The sequence below is a fragment of the Metschnikowia bicuspidata genome (assembly GCF_001664035.1).
Source record: "Metschnikowia bicuspidata var. bicuspidata NRRL YB-4993 chromosome Unknown METBIscaffold_1, whole genome shotgun sequence".
Taxonomy (NCBI): domain Eukaryota; kingdom Fungi; phylum Ascomycota; class Pichiomycetes; order Serinales; family Metschnikowiaceae; genus Metschnikowia; species Metschnikowia bicuspidata.
Genome location: NW_017387731.1, coordinates 4,179,770 through 4,196,376, shown reverse-complemented (window position 1 = coordinate 4,196,376; position 16,607 = coordinate 4,179,770). Strand labels below are relative to the sequence as shown.

The window sequence follows — 16,607 nt, the reverse complement described above, 5'->3', positions numbered from 1 at the left end:
ATGTATAATCAACATTAAAATTAATTAGTAAAATAAGCCGAACATAAATACAAAAAGATAAAAATATAATGTAGATTTAAAAATAGGAAGGATAATAAATATAGACCTCGATAAAATGCTCTCTCGGTGAGGATGGAGCCAACTCACTTTCTCTCTTCTTCCTGTTCGTTGCACACAAAGTGCCTAAGGAACGCCACAATATCGTGTTTTTGGTTCCATTCACCACCGTAGAAGAAACGTGCCCTGACAAATAAGGATCTTCGGAACACGACTCAAATACACGGCCGCCCAATGGGCTCCGGGCAATGTTGCATGTAGGGCCCAAGATACAGGCGCAGCTTTTCATCATGGCCTAGAGTGAGTTCTTGAAGCAAGTGCTTAGCATTCAATTAGGGGACGGCCGTGGTGCAATTGAATGGTAGATGAAAAAAGAGAAAACAACGGCATGTCCGAGTTCTAGTACCTTTGATGTTGGTTTTTTCAAGAGCTTCCCGGGATCTCACACACTTTCATCTGGTGCTGGAGTCTGCTTGGGTTTTCTTTTTTTTTGCAGGAGCATCATAGTGTGTTTTGCGGGGATCACCGCGTTCGCTGCCAGATGAGGAAGCTGTCCCTGCAGACACGCAATACGAGACGCACGGCGTCTTTTCATGCAGGTCTTGCAGCAGATTGACGCGCGCAAAGTGGGGTGGCATGCACATGGCCTCGAGCAACACCTCTTGCCCAATACGGAAGTATTTCCACCCCATGACCCTCGGTTTCGCGACATGACGCAAAACGGCGTGTATAGCAACCATCTTTCAAAATAAGAATGTAGCATGATTTAGATGTAGCTACGGGGCTGGCATCCTCGGTTTTGTTGGGTTTGTTGTGCTTCTCCGCCGGCATCGTTGTACAAAACTTGTTAAAAAAAATAGTCATTCGATGGTGTGCACAGAATATTACTGTCTCGAGACTCCGTTTGGTGTTTTAGAGCTGATGCACTCCTCAAACTTGGAACTGGTCGTTCTCATTTAGCGTGTAAACCGATAACTCGAACACAAGCCGAAATACTCCCATGTATACGGTATCAACAGTTCTTTTGCAACACGCCAAATAAACCCCCTTTGTGCCCAGGTGCTGGTTTAGGTCCTGTATCATTTGTCCAGAGACTAACTTGAAAGAGTCCTACTTAAAGTTTATGTTGTTTTGGATTGATATTGTCGAGCCGCCTTTTTAAGACATTTCAGTGTCATTTGATGTGGTCCGTCTTGTCTTTCCGCGGCCTGATAAACCAAGAGTTCGAGGTTTTGAAACCGAGGAATCATTAGTTTCCATCTAATCTTTCAGTGAGCAAAGTCGGATCTCTAGGTGGTTATAAATTAATGACTCACGGAGTTTTTTTATAAAAAAAAAAGAACATAAATTAAGGAGACAAATTTGGGATCCACATTCGCATCAGCTGCTCTTCCATGTGGTCAATTCTCTCGCCATAGAATCTTTTCTTAGTATGTTCAGGCGTAATCTCTGTTGATGAATTTATTCCTTGGTGACCACAAGCCCTATTTCACGCTTTTGGGTTAGGGAGATAGAGAATTGCTAGAACCTAGCAGCGTGTGTACCTTTTTCCAGAAATGATAAGTCTGGCATCAACGGCTCTTGTTCTCAAGCTTTTTGTAGTTTGATCTAAGCCTTGTGTAGATCTGGCAGCTAGCAAAATTTGATAGGTCTTGGTATATTTGCCTATTGGTTTTATGTAAAAGAAGAACTATGCAACATGGCTGTATGGAATATGGCTTCATGTTGTTATGGTTTGCCAACATTTGAATGTTTGGGACCCAAAAGCATCCTGCAACAGCCTATATTTCTGATTCCAGTGTCTCACAACACCTGATAAAAGCGACTTGGGGCTCCAGTCGGGGTTCAGTCTTGATTGTGGCCTCCTGATATAATTTAGAGATGTTCCGAGGTGGGGTTTTCATGATGAGCAAAGGAGTCCACGATCGGGGCCGCGAGTTCAAAGAACTAAAGAAACATTTAGTTTATGTTGCCACTGTCATTAAAGTGACTGTTCTTCGAAGAATTTATTAGGAAATGGTAGTTCAACTTTTCTGCAAAACTTGGCATTGCTAGCGGTCCAGAATAACTCGCAGAACAAAACAAAATAGAGATTGTTTTTGGCTATTCCAACATGCTCTCCAAATTTAATTTATACTCAGTCTCATGGCCTACCATGTTATTAAAGCAACCATATCAGAGTAGTCTCCCGCAGCTGTGGCTTTCAACAAAATGGCCTGTCAATCTACGTTTGCAACACAGCTCCATTTTCCTGGTGTACCTGTATGAATTGATGACAGCTGTTTTGGCATGGTGAAAATTTCTTGGAAAAAAAGTTAGCACTTAGTTAATCTGTGACTTTGGCACATGTGGAGTGACTTGGTGGGGTAGGTGAATGACTTCCCCAAGTAGAAGGTTTGCCCCACATACATTGTGCGCAAAACTGCCAAATCGGGTTATGTATCCGGAGCCTCGCGAACTCGATTTCTGTTAGCGAGGTTGGCGAAGTCCGACTAGATTTCGCGATTGCATGTGCGGCACATACTGCCGCACGCTGGCTTTGGCGGGCGGAATCCCGACTTGTGAATTAATTCCGGTGCATTGATTTGGCATGCTGAATAAAAATCCAAAAGATTTTCAGAAAGTTGCAAAATAGGGGTATGGGGGTGAGCCTGTTCATTGCTCATTGACATCACAATCAGTGAAAAGGCTCACTTTCTCTCGGAACTCAGTTGATTTGTTAGTGGCCAACAGAAAATTCATTGTATTGGACTGTACATCTTTCTGCTACCCAAGGACACGACATGTGCTGCCATACCACCAACATTGAAACACTGAGTTTTATGTGTTCATGCTTGTTGACTCCGTGATGCTCTCGGTGATATTTCTAACAATTATTTATATCGGGTGGAGTTCAATATACTATTATCCAGGCTGGTCAATCAATTTCAGTAGTATTGTTGATTCTGGTAATCACGCAAATATCACTAAGTCCAAAGTAGGAAGCTAGTCACTGTACATATCAGTGTTTACGAGCACTTGCCATAAAAAAACTTCCAATTTTAGTCCCTCTTTTTCAATTTCGAGACTCGCTGGACTAGATCTATACTTTCGTCCCGGAGCATAGATCAAGTCTATGATTTTTTCCTCCACATATACGAAAGCTTTGTGGAGTAGTCTTGCATGTGATCTCGCCAGTATTGTCGTGACTTTTCTATATTCCGTGGATTATAAGGAGTCTCGCCACTCCATTACGCGTCAAGTATAACTAAGATCAGATTCACTTACGAATAATACGCGCAGTTTAAGGCGTACCTCATTTCTCGAGCCTTTGAAGGTATTTACGAACCGGTTCGCGAATGGCGTGAGGTCACTTTTCTCTGTTTCAAATAAAAACGTGAAAATTACAGCTATACATGCCCATTCCACATTTCATCATACATCTGAAATTCAAAGTTTGGACTGCTAAAAGACGCTGGGCTTAATTTGTAGCAGTAGTATCTAGGTTGAACTAAGATTCTCGGATTGACCCCGGGAACATTTCCAAATGCGGGCATGCGTGGCGCGTGTATATAAAGAAAAGTCACCTTTGTCGACGATGACTGAAGCAAATGTGCCGGGCCGCAGACGCAACTTAAACCTGGGGCGTTCATTTGCTAGGTGGCCAGCAGAATTCTCCGTTGAAGTCGGGCTTGTGCATGTCTCCACATTTGTATTTGAATCAGCCTGTATTTTGGTGCACTCCTTGCGTTTTTTTACTGGCCGCAGTCTGCAAATCGATTTCGTGGCGACGTAACTCAAAACTTATAAGAGCGTAGCGAATTCCGAGTCAAATATATTTTTTCATCAAAACAAAATTAAATTTATATTTAATAGTATAGTGTACGGAAGTATTGGGCATGCTGAGTACCAACGAATCAATCGAAAAAAAGGAGTCTGAGCTCTTTGCTTCAGAGGCACCTCAAGTCACTGTAAACGACTACATCGCCGAAGAGCGGCCCTGGTACAGAGTAGCTCACTTGCGCTACTTGACATGGTGTGTTTTCATCATCACGCTTACTTCCACAAACAACGGCTATGATAGCTCGATGTTGAATGGCTTGCAGTCTTTGGATATTTGGGAAGAAGATTTGGGTTATCCCCTGGGCCAGAGATTAGGTGCTTTGACAAACGGTGTCTTGTTCGGTAATATTGCAGCTGTTCCATTTGCTTCTTTTTTTTGTGACCGCTTTGGAAGAAGACCCGTGATCTTTTTTGGCTCTACTTTGACTATTGTCGGCGCCGTCTTGCAAGGTTTGTCCAACAGCTATGGTTTTTTTTTGGGGGCTAGAATTGTCTTGGGTTTCGGTGCCATGATGGCAACAATCCCCTCGCCAACTTTGATTTCCGAAATCGCATATCCAACCCATAGAGAAACGTCTACTTTTGCTTACAATGTGTGCTGGTACTTGGGTGCCATTATCGCTTCTTGGGTCACCTACGGAACTAGAGATATTCAAAGCAAGGCTTCATGGGCCATCCCATCATATCTTCAAGCAGCTTTACCCTTTTTTCAGGTTTGCATGCTTTGGTTTGTGCCTGAATCTCCCAGATACCTCGTCGCCAGAGGAAAGATTGATCAAGCACGAGCTGTATTGTCAAAGTTTCACACTGGAAATTCAACAGATGCTCGAGACATTGCTTTAGTGGACTTTGAACTTCATGAAATTGAGAGTGCTTTAGAGAAGGACAAAACCATGTCATCGTCGTATCTTGACTTCATCACGAAGAAGAACTTCAGGAAGAGAGGTTTTTTGTGTGTGGCTGTCGGTGTGGCAATGCAGCTTTCTGGTAACGGTTTGGTCTCCTACTACTTGGCTAAGGTGTTGGACTCTATTGGAATCACTGAGACTAAGAAGCAACTCGAGATCAACGGATCCTTGATGATTTACAATTTTGTAATCTGTGTGGCCTTGATGAGTGTCTGCCGTATGTTCAAGAGAAGAACGTTATTCTTGACATGTTTCTCAGGAATGTTGGTCTGCTACACGATTTGGACTATCTTGTCTGCACTCAATGAGCAGAGAAATTTTGAGGACACCGGATTGGCAAATGGAGTGTTGGCTATGATTTTCTTTTACTACTTCTTCTACAATGTTGGTGTGAACGGCTTGCCCTTCTTGTACATCACCGAAGTTTTGCCATACTCTCACAGAGCCAAAGGATTGAACGTGTTTCTGATGTCCCAGTTCATCACACAAGTTTACAATGGTTACGTCAACCCTATTGCTATGGATGCCATCGAATGGAAGTACTATATTGTGTACTGTTGCATTCTTTTTGTTGAGCTCACGGTTGTATTTTTCACATTCCCCGAGACTTCTGGTTACACTTTAGAGGAGGTAGCACAAGTCTTTGGTGATGAAGCGCCTGGTCTTCAGAATAGAAAGTTGGAAACCGAGAAGAGCGCCATCGACCATGCTGAGCATGTTTAATTCTTACTTCGCAATGAATCCTGCGCATCCTCTGCGATACAAAAATAGTTTCATTTAAAATATAGGTAACAAATATAATCTTTGACAAGACAATAGGTATGGCAGGATTTTTGATTCGAAATCCACAGACCTCATGTGAGCATGAGACGAGACTATGAGAAAGAAGTTTGGGTGACGCAAATTGCAAGGTGTCCTATATCAATAAAGTAAGGGTTATAAGATTTTGAGCGGAGATTACTGGGCAGCTCCGGTCTATAGTTCTTATACAAATATTCTCATTTCAGCAGAATTGTGCCCTTAATGTAGCTCAGCAACAATCTCAGTCCAAAGTAGGTGAAGTAGATAATTAGTCCTTATAATGATAAGGTTGAAAAATTTAGCAGAAGGGAAATAGAATCTAGTTGTGATCTACGCCAGCAGCTTTTGTAAACATGCATTCAAAAGAACGGGCCCAGAGAAAAGATATCTGAAAGTACGGCACCAAATGCCTCAATAATAATGCATAAGAGGTGAAGAGTTTTTGGGTAGTTTCTGTCTTTGGTAGGTAGACTGGTGCCCGAATACACTCTTGCTGGAATCGATATGGAATGGAATTCGATGGAACAAGAATAGAAAATCAGTTTTGGATCACATCGTCCAATGTGTTGTGCTGACAATGCAAAACCTGATGGCCTAATGCGGATTGTGAGCTGAGAAACACAAAGGACTTATTCGAGCTCAATCAAAAACCCACCCACCCTAAATCGAATAATCCATCCTCATTCTTCCATATCCTCTTCAATCCTCCTCATTCCTACTCAGTCTTACTCAGTCCTACTCATTCGAAAATATCTGCTCTGTAGATCTCCATCCCCAATCGAAATTTCGTTTCCCTCCCCAAGCGTACCCCAGTCACGTGACTGGTCACATATCTTCTCGTTGGGGGTCACGAAACCCAAGCGGGCGAGGCGCGATAGGCCAGGCTCCCCCAATTCAAAATACTTGCACAAGCACATACCTGATTGTGTTTAATTCCGCCAAATGTCGCTCGGCCGCATAAGATACTTAATGCACCGATGTTTTTGAAAGTGGCTTCCGTGCTGGTCGTTGCAGACGCATGCGGTGGCAAAAGAAATCATCCGCACAAGAAAAAGGAATTAAAATAGAGCATAGAACGTGACCCTGTATGCACGCCGAAGATCATGCACAGGCGACCTCCCCCGAGCCTATCGGTGATAGATACCATCTTTTCTCTCGTAGAGCACCAAACCCTATTGCTTACCATCACTACACATGAACCCCTACTGAGAATATCAGAGTGCCAAAAACTATCCATCCCTTGCGCCTGAGACAATCGCCATAAACACGTGACCGAATTTCTCACCAAGCACCGTCCCATTAGAACTCCAAGGAGCCATACAGAATCAGTGAACTCCCCACAAGTGACCGAAAACATGGCAAACCCATACGCCTATAACGGCAGCTACTCGCACTATTCGCCCCCTCAAACGGAGAGCCAAATGAACACGTCTCTGATGTACCACAACATGCCGTACGTTTCGGGAAATGGCGGATCCACCTTATCGTCTCTGTCATCGTCCACTACCTCATCTATCACGTCTAGCTACCTGTTGCATAACCCACGGTTGCGTTATTACTTATCTAAACTGTTTGATGTCGAGGACGACCTTGAATTCTGCCCGGAAATCCCCGAATACGCTGGAAACAGCCCTACGTTTAAGAAGTTCAATCCCCATACAGCACTGGTCTTTTCACCCACAAACTTTGCTGCAGAAAACACTGCTGTGCAGCCTGCGAGCCAGCAAGATGCTCGCGTCCAAACTCCCCGGCAAAAAAAGGTTATTGAAATCGTGAACCCACATACGAAAGTGAAAGTGGGCTCGCCTGCGTCAGCCAAATAGAGATAGACAAGGGAGAAATCGAAGGAGAAAAGAGAAAGAAGAGTGATGTTGTTTCGTTGATCGAGTGTATTTTAGTACTATTAGTTACCCCTTGTAGAGGCTGGCTTTGCTGTGCAAGGCCGCCATGTTGAATCCTATACCTTTCAGATATATTGCGTGACTTCCAGTAGTGCAGGCTGGGCGGGGTAGAAAACAAACAAACAAACATACAAAAACAAAAACAAGCAAATCAAGAAAAGAACCAGAAATTTGGCGCGGCTGTGGCCGCCACCTTCTGGAGCTATACTTGCTTTTAAGGAAATAAAAAAGAAGATATCAGGAAAAAACGGTTGATGCTTACCGGAAAATCAACGTGCTCCAAGAACATCTAAAGTATTAGCCAGCACATGAAGGCCGGCGCGCAGCGTCGCTTCGGGTGACTCTGGATCTGGTGTACGGGTCTATTCCCTCGCGGACTAACCTTCCTTTTTAGTCCAAATAGCCCATAGCCTCACTACCTTGGATCATCCGTATGTGGCGACTTGAAAAGCCGGGCTCTCTGAGAACTCTTTGTGCAATGTTTTAATGATAGCATCGGCTGTGAAAAAAAAAACATGGGCAGCTATTTTTTCATAGTGTCGTGCACTGTCCATCTTAACCATGGGCTGCAGGTAGAAGTTCTCAGTTAATCAAGATTACCTCTTCCGCATCATACGAAACTATAGATACAATTTCAAAAAAAAGCTGTACTTTTTCGAAATTAGTAGAGAGGGCCACTGCATGTGTCAGGTTCATTTTGCGCAAATAGGTGAGTCGACATACTGCACCTCATCCAAGCGTTTGGAAGACACATTGCCGTCATAGCCTCAACCGGCATTTTTCGCTTAATTCCCGAGCAAAGGGTATGTTTACATATCAGGTGTGAAAATATGGACTATGCTGCATAGTTATGAAGTGTATCGAAGACCTGTGCGTCGATTTTCCACTCTTTTGTTTGGGACTCACTATTCAACTTGGCTATCTTTTAGTGCCCGCCTAATGATTCACCATCCTCATGGCAAGTCACGTGATTTTGCAACTAAAGAACATGACATGTTTATTGATGTATTTGCTAATTCTGGCATGCGAAAAGTGCTAGCTATTTCAAGCATCTTAGAGATCAGGAAATTAAAGCACCAACGAGCAGGCCATTGAAAGACCGTAGGACAATAGGGACTTTATTAGAAAGTCAATCTCGCATAACGAACCTGCGCCCGACCCAAGATAACAAAAAAGGCATGTGAATGGTTTGAAAAAAGGAGGAAGGTTCAAGAAATGAAATCTTCAAAAGTAACAGATTTAGGTCAGTCGCTTAATACACTGCCGGCTCACAATCAAAATCAGTAAGCTCGCCTGCTCGAGCTGCCTCGTTGGGCCATTTTTTCCCTGCTATCCCAAAGGCTATACTCGATACGCCCAATCTTTCAATGTCCAGGGTGCGCGGCCACCCAAATCACTGATAAAGATGTCAACGCTGAAAGCCTCGTTTGATTTCTTATCAATTTGGCCTCCGGTCAGCGGATCGTGAAAAATAATTACAATCGTCAAGGAGCCAAAAATACACATCATGAAAAAGCAAGGCCTGTGAAAAAGCCATGTGAACACTTCGATGGCCACAAAAACACAAACATTTTCTATATCCCCGATGATCTATCGATTCAGCTCCCGTGGTTTTCCACAATTCCTAAGGGGTCTCTGCAATGCCCAATGCTTTCAACCCCATCCCATGCACGTACTTCGTCAGAGTCGTGATCGCGACTCCATTGGGACTCATCGCGATATCGGTTGCACCATCCCAAATAGGAAGGTACATAACCTTGTGATAGCTTGGTACATTGTATAAAAAGCTTCGTGCTTATCCACAGACACCAAAACAATTACCTTTTTTCTCAGATACTGCTCACAACCAAATCGCAAATAACAATGGTTCACCCTTTTGACTCTGCCACTGATGCTGAAATCAGATTGGCATCCAAGTTGGTCAAGGATGCTTATCCCGCATCTGCCAACGTCCACTTTGTCCAAATCGATAGATTGGACCCTCCAAAAAAGGACATGCTCAAGTACTTGGAGGCCGAGAGGTTTGGAAGCCCACTTCCTCAAATCTCGAGGATTTACTACTGCTACTACTACACCAACACTTTGACCTTCAACAAGGCGCTTGTCAACGTATCAGTTGGACACGTTGTGACGAAAACTGAATTGCCTGTTGGTACTGTTGGCCCATTTTTACCCGAGGACGTCATGGACTGGGAAGAAACATGCAACAACCACCCCATTGTATTGGCTGAGATCGAGAAGTTGAAGTTGCCGGCTGGTTTCGGCATCAGGAACGACCCCTGGATATATGCCACCGACGATCCAAACGAGAAGAGACCTTTGGTCCAATTCTTCATGTATGTATTGGCCAACAATGGGCACTCAGAATCCAACCATTACTCCTTGCCCTTGAAGTTCTCTCCTGTGTTCGAGGCCCAGACAAAGAAATTCATCAGAATGGACTACTTGCCAGGTGGATTCGACGAGACAACCACCCCAACGCTTCCATGGCAACAGGTTGCCGGTGTCGAGTATCACCCAGAGTTGAATGGTGAAACGATTATGAGAGAACCAAAGCCATTGTTAGTCCAACAGCCGGAAGGCGCTTCTTTCACGACAGAGGGATCCAAGGTCAAATGGCTTGGTTGGGAGTTTCGTGTTGCCGCAACTGCTAGAGAAGGCGTTGCAATTTATGATGGTTGGTTCAAGGGCAGACAAGTATTCTACAGAATCTCGTTGTCTGAGATGACTGTGCCATACGGAGACCCAAGAGCACCATACCATAGAAAGCAGGCTTTTGACTTGGGCGATTGTGGGTTTGGTATCAATGCTAACCCATTGAAGCTCGGATGTGACTGTCTCGGAACCATTCAGTACATGGACGGTAGACTTATTGATTCTGCGGGCGAACCAAAGGTCTTACCCAACACTATCTGCATGCATGAGCAAGACGCGGGTATCTTGTACAAGCATCTCAACTACAGAACCGAGAATGCTGTTGTTGCCAGAAAGCGGGAGTTTGTGGTGCAAACTATCGCCACTGTTGCCAACTACGAGTACATTTTGAACTTCAAGTTCACCAACGATGGTATCGTAGACATTGAGGTGAGAGCCACTGGTATTTTGTCTACCATGCCAATCGATGAGGATGTGACGGTTCCATGGGGTACCGTGGTTGGACCAAACGTGATGGCAGCGTACCATCAGCATATCTTGTCGTTCAGAATCGACCCGGCTGTTGATGGCCACAAGAATTCTGTCGTGTATGAGGATACTGAGAAGATGCCACTTTCCAAGTTGAATCCTTACGGAATCGGATTCATCACTAAGAAAAGCTTTGTGGATCAGGCCGGGTACGTCGAGCAATCTCCATTCACCAACAGAACATACAAGATTGTCAATGAGAACAAGGTCAACCCAATCAGTAAGGGTCCAGTGGGGTACAAGATCATGATGCCTGCTAAGCAGATGCTCTTGGCAGATGCAGACTCCATGAATAGCAAGAGAGCACAATATGCCACGCAACAACTCTGGGTCACGAAGTACCATGACCATCAACTTTTTGCTGCCGGTGAGTTCACTAACCAGTCACAGGCTGACACGGGTATTGGTGAATGGGTCAAGGCCAAGGAGCCTGTCAGAAACGATGACATTGTTGTTTGGGCAACCCTAGGATTCACGCATATCCCAAGAGTGGAGGATTTCCCAGTCATGCCTGTGGAAACACACAATATCCATCTTGTTCCAACCAACTTCTTTGACAGGAATCCAGGGTTGGACCTTCCTCAGTCCGCACAGTCCTTTAACAAGTCTGTGTTGGCTCAATCCGATGGTGCTAAGAATGCCGCAGGCGCTTCTTGTTGTAAGACCAATTTGTAGATATTTGATCTAGATTTTATGGGTAATAAATCGATTCAGAAGTACAAAACGTTTTAAGAAGGTCAACTACCGAAAAGGCGATCGCAAACTGTCGTCTTCGAAGTCTTGAGAGATCTCAGTCTTGTCCTCTTTAGTACCAGGTCTTTCGAGTTAGTCTACAAGATAATCACAGAGTTGTAATATCAATGGCAATCTTATAATTTATTTTCAGTTCAAAGAGTCATCAAGCTTAACTGTATATTGTCAGCTCCTGGCCTACGACAAACAATCTTTTACAATTTCGAATATATTACGTTATTGGAGAGCACTCGAAAGCCCACTCAAATCAAGCCAATTAAAAGTGACTCGTCAATCTAACAGCCAGATTTCTGGATAATGTGATTATCTTGCGTGAGTCACTGGAGAGAAATGTCCCAAATTTGCACATTGTGTAAAAGGAACAGCAATATTGGGCTATTAAATGACGTGTTTTGAAATAATACAAATAAATAGTCAAAATAAAACAAAAGTTTTTTGGAGAAAGAGTTATACAGGTCATTTTCTGGTATGGTTCCATTGAGAAAAATTCTCCACCTCGAGCCCTTTGGTTTAGTAGTTCAAGGATTGAAAGACGTGTGGCTTAGTGGGATTAATTATTTTTCATTGAAAATTTTTTGAATCTGCTAAGCTTCTACCTGAAGCGTTAGGATATGCAGCATTCCTATGCAAATCTCCAAATGTACATGATGATGCTTCATTGATGCTTGCTCAAGTCTCTTTCAAAGTCGTTGGTTTGATTCTTGATTAAATTGGCAAGAAGTGATAGGATCAAATAAAATAACTGAAATGCAAAGAAATAAGAGAATCAAGATTATTATTAGCGAAGCTACAATCGAATCCAAGGCCGCTCAGCGAACCGTGCCTCGGATGTCCGGATTATTGCATTGCTAAGCGTGAGATTGCTTGAATATTTTTCTCTGAGATTTCGATAGTGACTAAATTAGAATAAAATTTTTTATTGTTTGAATGCTAACTTGATTTTTTCATTTGTGCAGTATTTTTTTTTTGACGTATCTGTAATTTTTGAGTAGTTTGGAGTGTTATTTACTTTTCGATCCGTTTTTGTAAAAAGTGAGAATGCAAAAAGGCCATACAAAAATCAAAGGGATTCGAAAAAACTTCGTTACATGTTGAGGGATATATAGGTCAGTTAACTGCATGCCATTGAACTACTTATGGCACAAACTAAAGCTGCAGAATCGACTTGTTCTTCAGCCCATTCTGTGTTTGCGCAGAATAAGCGTATAGCCACTCATATCACGTGACACATACGATTAAGTACGTGTATATTGGTATACTCACGTGCATGGTCTTTATACAGTCTTTAATGGATGATATGAGAATCAGTGGTCAGAGAATGCTCTCGTCCATCACCCAATTAATTATATAGTCACTTTGTATATCTGAGACCTTTCAAGTTCAATTTAATGTACTCTTGGATCCGGGTACATGGGTCTTGTGACTCAAATTTTCCAAGATCGTCCGAAATCCCACACCCTGTCCTGTATCGGGGAGTACTAGAACATGGTTTTACCAGAACAAAGTTAGGAACTAACCAGAATTTCTGGCCGAGATCAAAATCGTATGATTACTTTCATGAAGCCATAAAGTTCCCCATTTCAGTGTCGTACTGCGCGTTCCTTAGCCGTTTATGTTATCCATTTTATTGATTAAGGAGATAAGGACAGGCAATACAGGTGAGAGAGCCAGAAAATAGAGGACTTCGGTATTTCCCAAAAGACTAGATACGACAGAAAACGCTAGCTAAGGAAGAGCTGTTGGGGCACTGGGAAACTCCACATCGCATCTGCACACAAGTGGAAGAGGTGGAACAGGCCTGTGGACGGTAATCTTACAGCCATAGAATGATGCCGAGACCTGAAAATCTCGCAAAGAGTACTCTGGACCAAGATCAAAAGTCACTCGAGGTGTGTCAGCAATCAAAAGTGAAAATAAACCAGGGGAAGAAAATTCCCATGCGGCAATCTGTCTGTAGAGAACTTCAACTTCGATGGAATTCCCTTCTCCAAGGCCTACGACTTTGATGACAGGAATTTCATCCATGGGTGTTTTGAGTCCACGTACTATCAACCTCGAGTTTGTAGGATCCAAGCTAAAAATCTGCAGCGGGGAAACAGAATATTTTGAAATATCCACTTCGAATGTCGACTCAAAGCCTATAGCAATACAGCCATACCCTTCAATACGTGTAAATGAGCGCCAAAAGAGGTTTTTGAAGCAAATAGTTCCTTCATTCGTGATAGTTACGTTCTTCCTTGTACTATTAGATTTTCCTAGGAGCAAGTGAGAAGGGAGCCCTCTGGATTCAACGAAAAACATCATACCAGTGTTCGTCCATGACTCCCTAGCCAAAACAGATATTCTGGTTATCCCGGAAGATTCGCCCAGGGTTCCAAAGAGCATCACCCCATTGTTTTCGAAAAAATTTTCGGCATAAATGTGATACGTAGATTCACCGAGAGGAAAGGATTCAAAGACAATTACACCGGAATTTTTGAAGTGAATTCCAGTCAGTAATAATGAAGCCTGCGAACCGGTAGAGGCTGTAACGTAAAGCCTTCCTGCATTTTCAAACTTATCCAACAAAGTAAGAAAGTTGTTGTGTATAATCGAATAAAAAACACCTTCATTGATGGTGAGACTTGCTATCACTTCCACACGTTGGTTGGTGGTGATAGTGTTTTGACTAATGATCACTGCTAGTATCTGGGTAAAGAAGTATGGAAGCGTCACGCAAATGTTCAACCTCATGACGTCGAAATTCAGGGCAACAAAAATTTGGACAAGCAACACACTGTGTACTTTAGCTAAACATGATGACCAAAGAATAATGAATATAACTGTTTTAAATTACTTGGCATTTGATATTAAGAGTCACAAAACCTGATGAAACTTGAACTGAAGAAAAGCTTAATCAAAAACAAGCTTGATGATTCTGATTTGCAGGAGTGGCTTATTCTTCTTTTCAAATCAATGTATAGGCGTTTGAATCTGATAGGAATTGCTCTTGCATTCAGAATCCAGTTACTTTCCATTTATTGAATTGTCAATAGATACCAAATACTATAAGGAAATCTATGAAGGTGAGCTGGCGAAACTATTTCAAGTAAAGAAAAAAATCTGCTGCTGCATCTGAAATTTATTAGAAATGTATAATTACAATTCTGTGGAAATAAAATTCATTAACAAAAAACTTAATTTTAAGCATATACTTTCGATCGAATTGACGAAGCTACGTTGTTGCTGCCCACATAATTTGAGAAAGTAGGTCTAGATGAGCTCTACATCACAATTCTCGAGTTTTGTCTAATAAAGACTCGTGGTTTTGGTTTGATAATTTTAGGGCTTGGGAGAAATAAACAAAAAAATACACATCCCAACTTTTCGTCCCCTCCACGGTATGGAACTAAGCTTGAGAATGGTGTCCACACTTAATTTAAAAAAAGCTTAAAACTCTGAAGGCAACAGCACTGGAAGCTCTGTCACAGCGATTTTGGGGGAAGAAAGACTACTCGACACCCCAGGCCAAAGAGCTTAAAAAGATACAAGGTGAGATATATCTATATTTTACAGACTCGGTATAAATATCGTAATTCAAAACTCGGTTTTGTTCCTGTTTGAACCCATAATTTCATGATTCAGATTGAAGGGGCTTCCAGATCTTTGCTGAATCGAACCGCAAGTCACTGCTCTTTCTTTAGAAGAAATCTTCAAATGCTCTAAGAGATTAAACGATTTACTGCTGTCGCTGGATCTTGCAAAGTATCGTTTTCCTAAGTATCGTTTTCCTAAGATTATTACATGCTACATCAAGAAAAATCATCGAGCTGCCAGAAATTTCCCCTATGTTTGAGATCACCAACCTGAATGGTTTATATTTACCTTGAGCTCCTAACCTGAACCCCTCATCGTGAATGTTTTGGCTTTATTGTTTATACTTACAAATTAAAGTTTTTGAAATACAATACACAATAAGAGAATCTAATTCGCACGTGCTATTTGGCAAACGCAGTGAACAGCTCCGGAAAATGAAAATAAAACTATAATGCACGGAATATAGTGGCAATCAAATTTCTTAAGCAAGAAAACAAAAGCTATTTTAAATTGTGTTCCTTTATCATAACTAGCATTTTTTCGAGTGTATGGGGCTACCCAACTCAATTGGGCTTTGAACATTTCAATGGTAGCTTTCTAAAAGCTAGCGTGATCGGTTAATCCATTACTCTCGAGAAGTTTGAACATCTGCCCACACGGAAAAGCCAAGGATAGGCAAGAAACGAAATACTTATTTGATCTTCTGATCGATCTTCTAAGATAGGTTATTGAGTCATAGACCAGACAATTTTACGTGATAAACTGCGGATATATCAGGACGAAAGCAAAATTGCAAATCCGATGCCCAACGGCATTGCAAGTACCTAAAATTAGAAATTTCAGCCAGTATAAATGGTGTTCTGAGAACAAAAAAAGGCACCTCTTTATTTAACTGCACATGTCAACGCAGAAACGCAATCATCTAATGTCATTTTCAAGTTGCTCTTCGCCCTTGTAAAAATTGAGCTTTATGGATACTTTTGTCTCAGCCAGCTCCATATCACCGTATAATGCACAGTCAATAAAAATAATGCGCAAGCCCGGAATCGAACCGGGGGCCCAACGATGGCAACGTTGGATTTTACCACTAAACCACTTGCGCTTTGATGGAGACTTGAAAGGAACTGTATTATACATTGACTGAATCAAAGATCCACAGAAAAAAGACTTTATCTGGGCTTGTATTCTGGGAGAGAGTTTAATGACTCAAGTATCTCTATACAACTTTGCATTATGTTCAACCTATATTCTTCCTACCGTCCCCAAGCCCATGAGCTTGAACTCAATGTTGGCCCCAGCCGACAACTCATTGGAGAACTTAACAAAATTAAATTGGTTCGTCACCACGATCTTCAAGGTCTACACCAGAAGGCGTGGCGAGTCGCAGGAAGTGGGAACCTTAAGTCCGCTACAACCAGCCGAGTTGAAGCGACTACTACAGGAGACCTATCCTAGGAGTCGATGACGTAATATCCAATACGTAAACAGATACGTGCCATGAGGACTGTCCAGGCCGTGACTAACGGAAGGGGACGGGCCGAGCTAAGACACTTGGTACGTAGCTGGGAGCTGTTTAAAGGTTTTTTATATATATTCGTTATATAGT

The 16,607-nt window shown here is 42.4% G+C and overlaps 5 protein-coding genes and 1 non-coding gene across 6 annotated transcripts; 3 read left to right on the top strand and 3 right to left on the bottom strand.

Annotated features, from left to right (window-relative positions):
- Nucleotides 1–3,397: 3,397 nt before the first annotated feature.
- METBIDRAFT_118101 (uncharacterized protein) lies at nt 3,398–3,812 on the bottom strand. Its single transcript, XM_018854096.1, has one exon. It carries the CDS (start codon nt 3,687–3,689, stop codon nt 3,447–3,449), a length of 243 nt encoding a protein of 80 aa, XP_018714599.1. The 5' UTR covers nt 3,690–3,812; the 3' UTR covers nt 3,398–3,446.
- On the top strand, nt 3,813–5,606 carry HXT2 (general substrate transporter). Its single transcript, XM_018854097.1, has one exon. It carries the CDS (start codon nt 3,936–3,938, stop codon nt 5,508–5,510), a length of 1,575 nt encoding a protein of 524 aa, XP_018714598.1. The 5' UTR covers nt 3,813–3,935; the 3' UTR covers nt 5,511–5,606.
- A 956-nt stretch (nt 5,607–6,562) lies between these two features.
- METBIDRAFT_30460 (uncharacterized protein) lies at nt 6,563–7,789 on the top strand. The gene has a single exon (XM_018855643.1). It carries the CDS (start codon nt 6,944–6,946, stop codon nt 7,409–7,411), a length of 468 nt encoding a protein of 155 aa, XP_018714597.1. The 5' UTR covers nt 6,563–6,943; the 3' UTR covers nt 7,412–7,789.
- Nucleotides 7,790–9,280: 1,491 nt separating this feature from the next.
- Nucleotides 9,281–11,389, top strand: AMO2 (Amo2p). The gene has a single exon (XM_018855642.1). The coding sequence runs from the start codon at nt 9,353–9,355 to the stop codon at nt 11,345–11,347; it is 1,995 nt and encodes a 664-aa protein (XP_018714596.1). The 5' UTR covers nt 9,281–9,352; the 3' UTR covers nt 11,348–11,389.
- Nucleotides 11,390–12,690: 1,301 nt separating this feature from the next.
- Nucleotides 12,691–14,195, bottom strand: METBIDRAFT_30457 (uncharacterized protein). Its single transcript, XM_018855641.1, has one exon. The coding sequence runs from the start codon at nt 14,156–14,158 to the stop codon at nt 13,151–13,153; it is 1,008 nt and encodes a 335-aa protein (XP_018714595.1). The 5' UTR covers nt 14,159–14,195; the 3' UTR covers nt 12,691–13,150.
- A 1,837-nt stretch (nt 14,196–16,032) lies between these two features.
- Nucleotides 16,033–16,103, bottom strand: METBIDRAFT_t25. The gene has a single exon. It is a non-coding gene; the product is annotated as a tRNA-Gly (tRNA).
- Between the last annotated feature and the right edge of the window lie 504 nt (nt 16,104–16,607).

What these genes read in the sequence shown, in the direction of transcription:
- METBIDRAFT_118101 (XM_018854096.1), bottom strand. Translation starts at nt 3,689, where the DNA reads ATGAACGCCCCAGGTTTAAGTTGCGTCTGCGGCCCGGCACATTTGCTT.
- HXT2 (XM_018854097.1), top strand. Translation starts at nt 3,936, where the DNA reads ATGCTGAGTACCAACGAATCAATCGAAAAAAAGGAGTCTGAGCTCTTT.
- METBIDRAFT_30460 (XM_018855643.1), top strand. Translation starts at nt 6,944, where the DNA reads ATGGCAAACCCATACGCCTATAACGGCAGCTACTCGCACTATTCGCCC.
- AMO2 (XM_018855642.1), top strand. Translation starts at nt 9,353, where the DNA reads ATGGTTCACCCTTTTGACTCTGCCACTGATGCTGAAATCAGATTGGCA.
- METBIDRAFT_30457 (XM_018855641.1), bottom strand. Translation starts at nt 14,158, where the DNA reads ATGAGGTTGAACATTTGCGTGACGCTTCCATACTTCTTTACCCAGATA.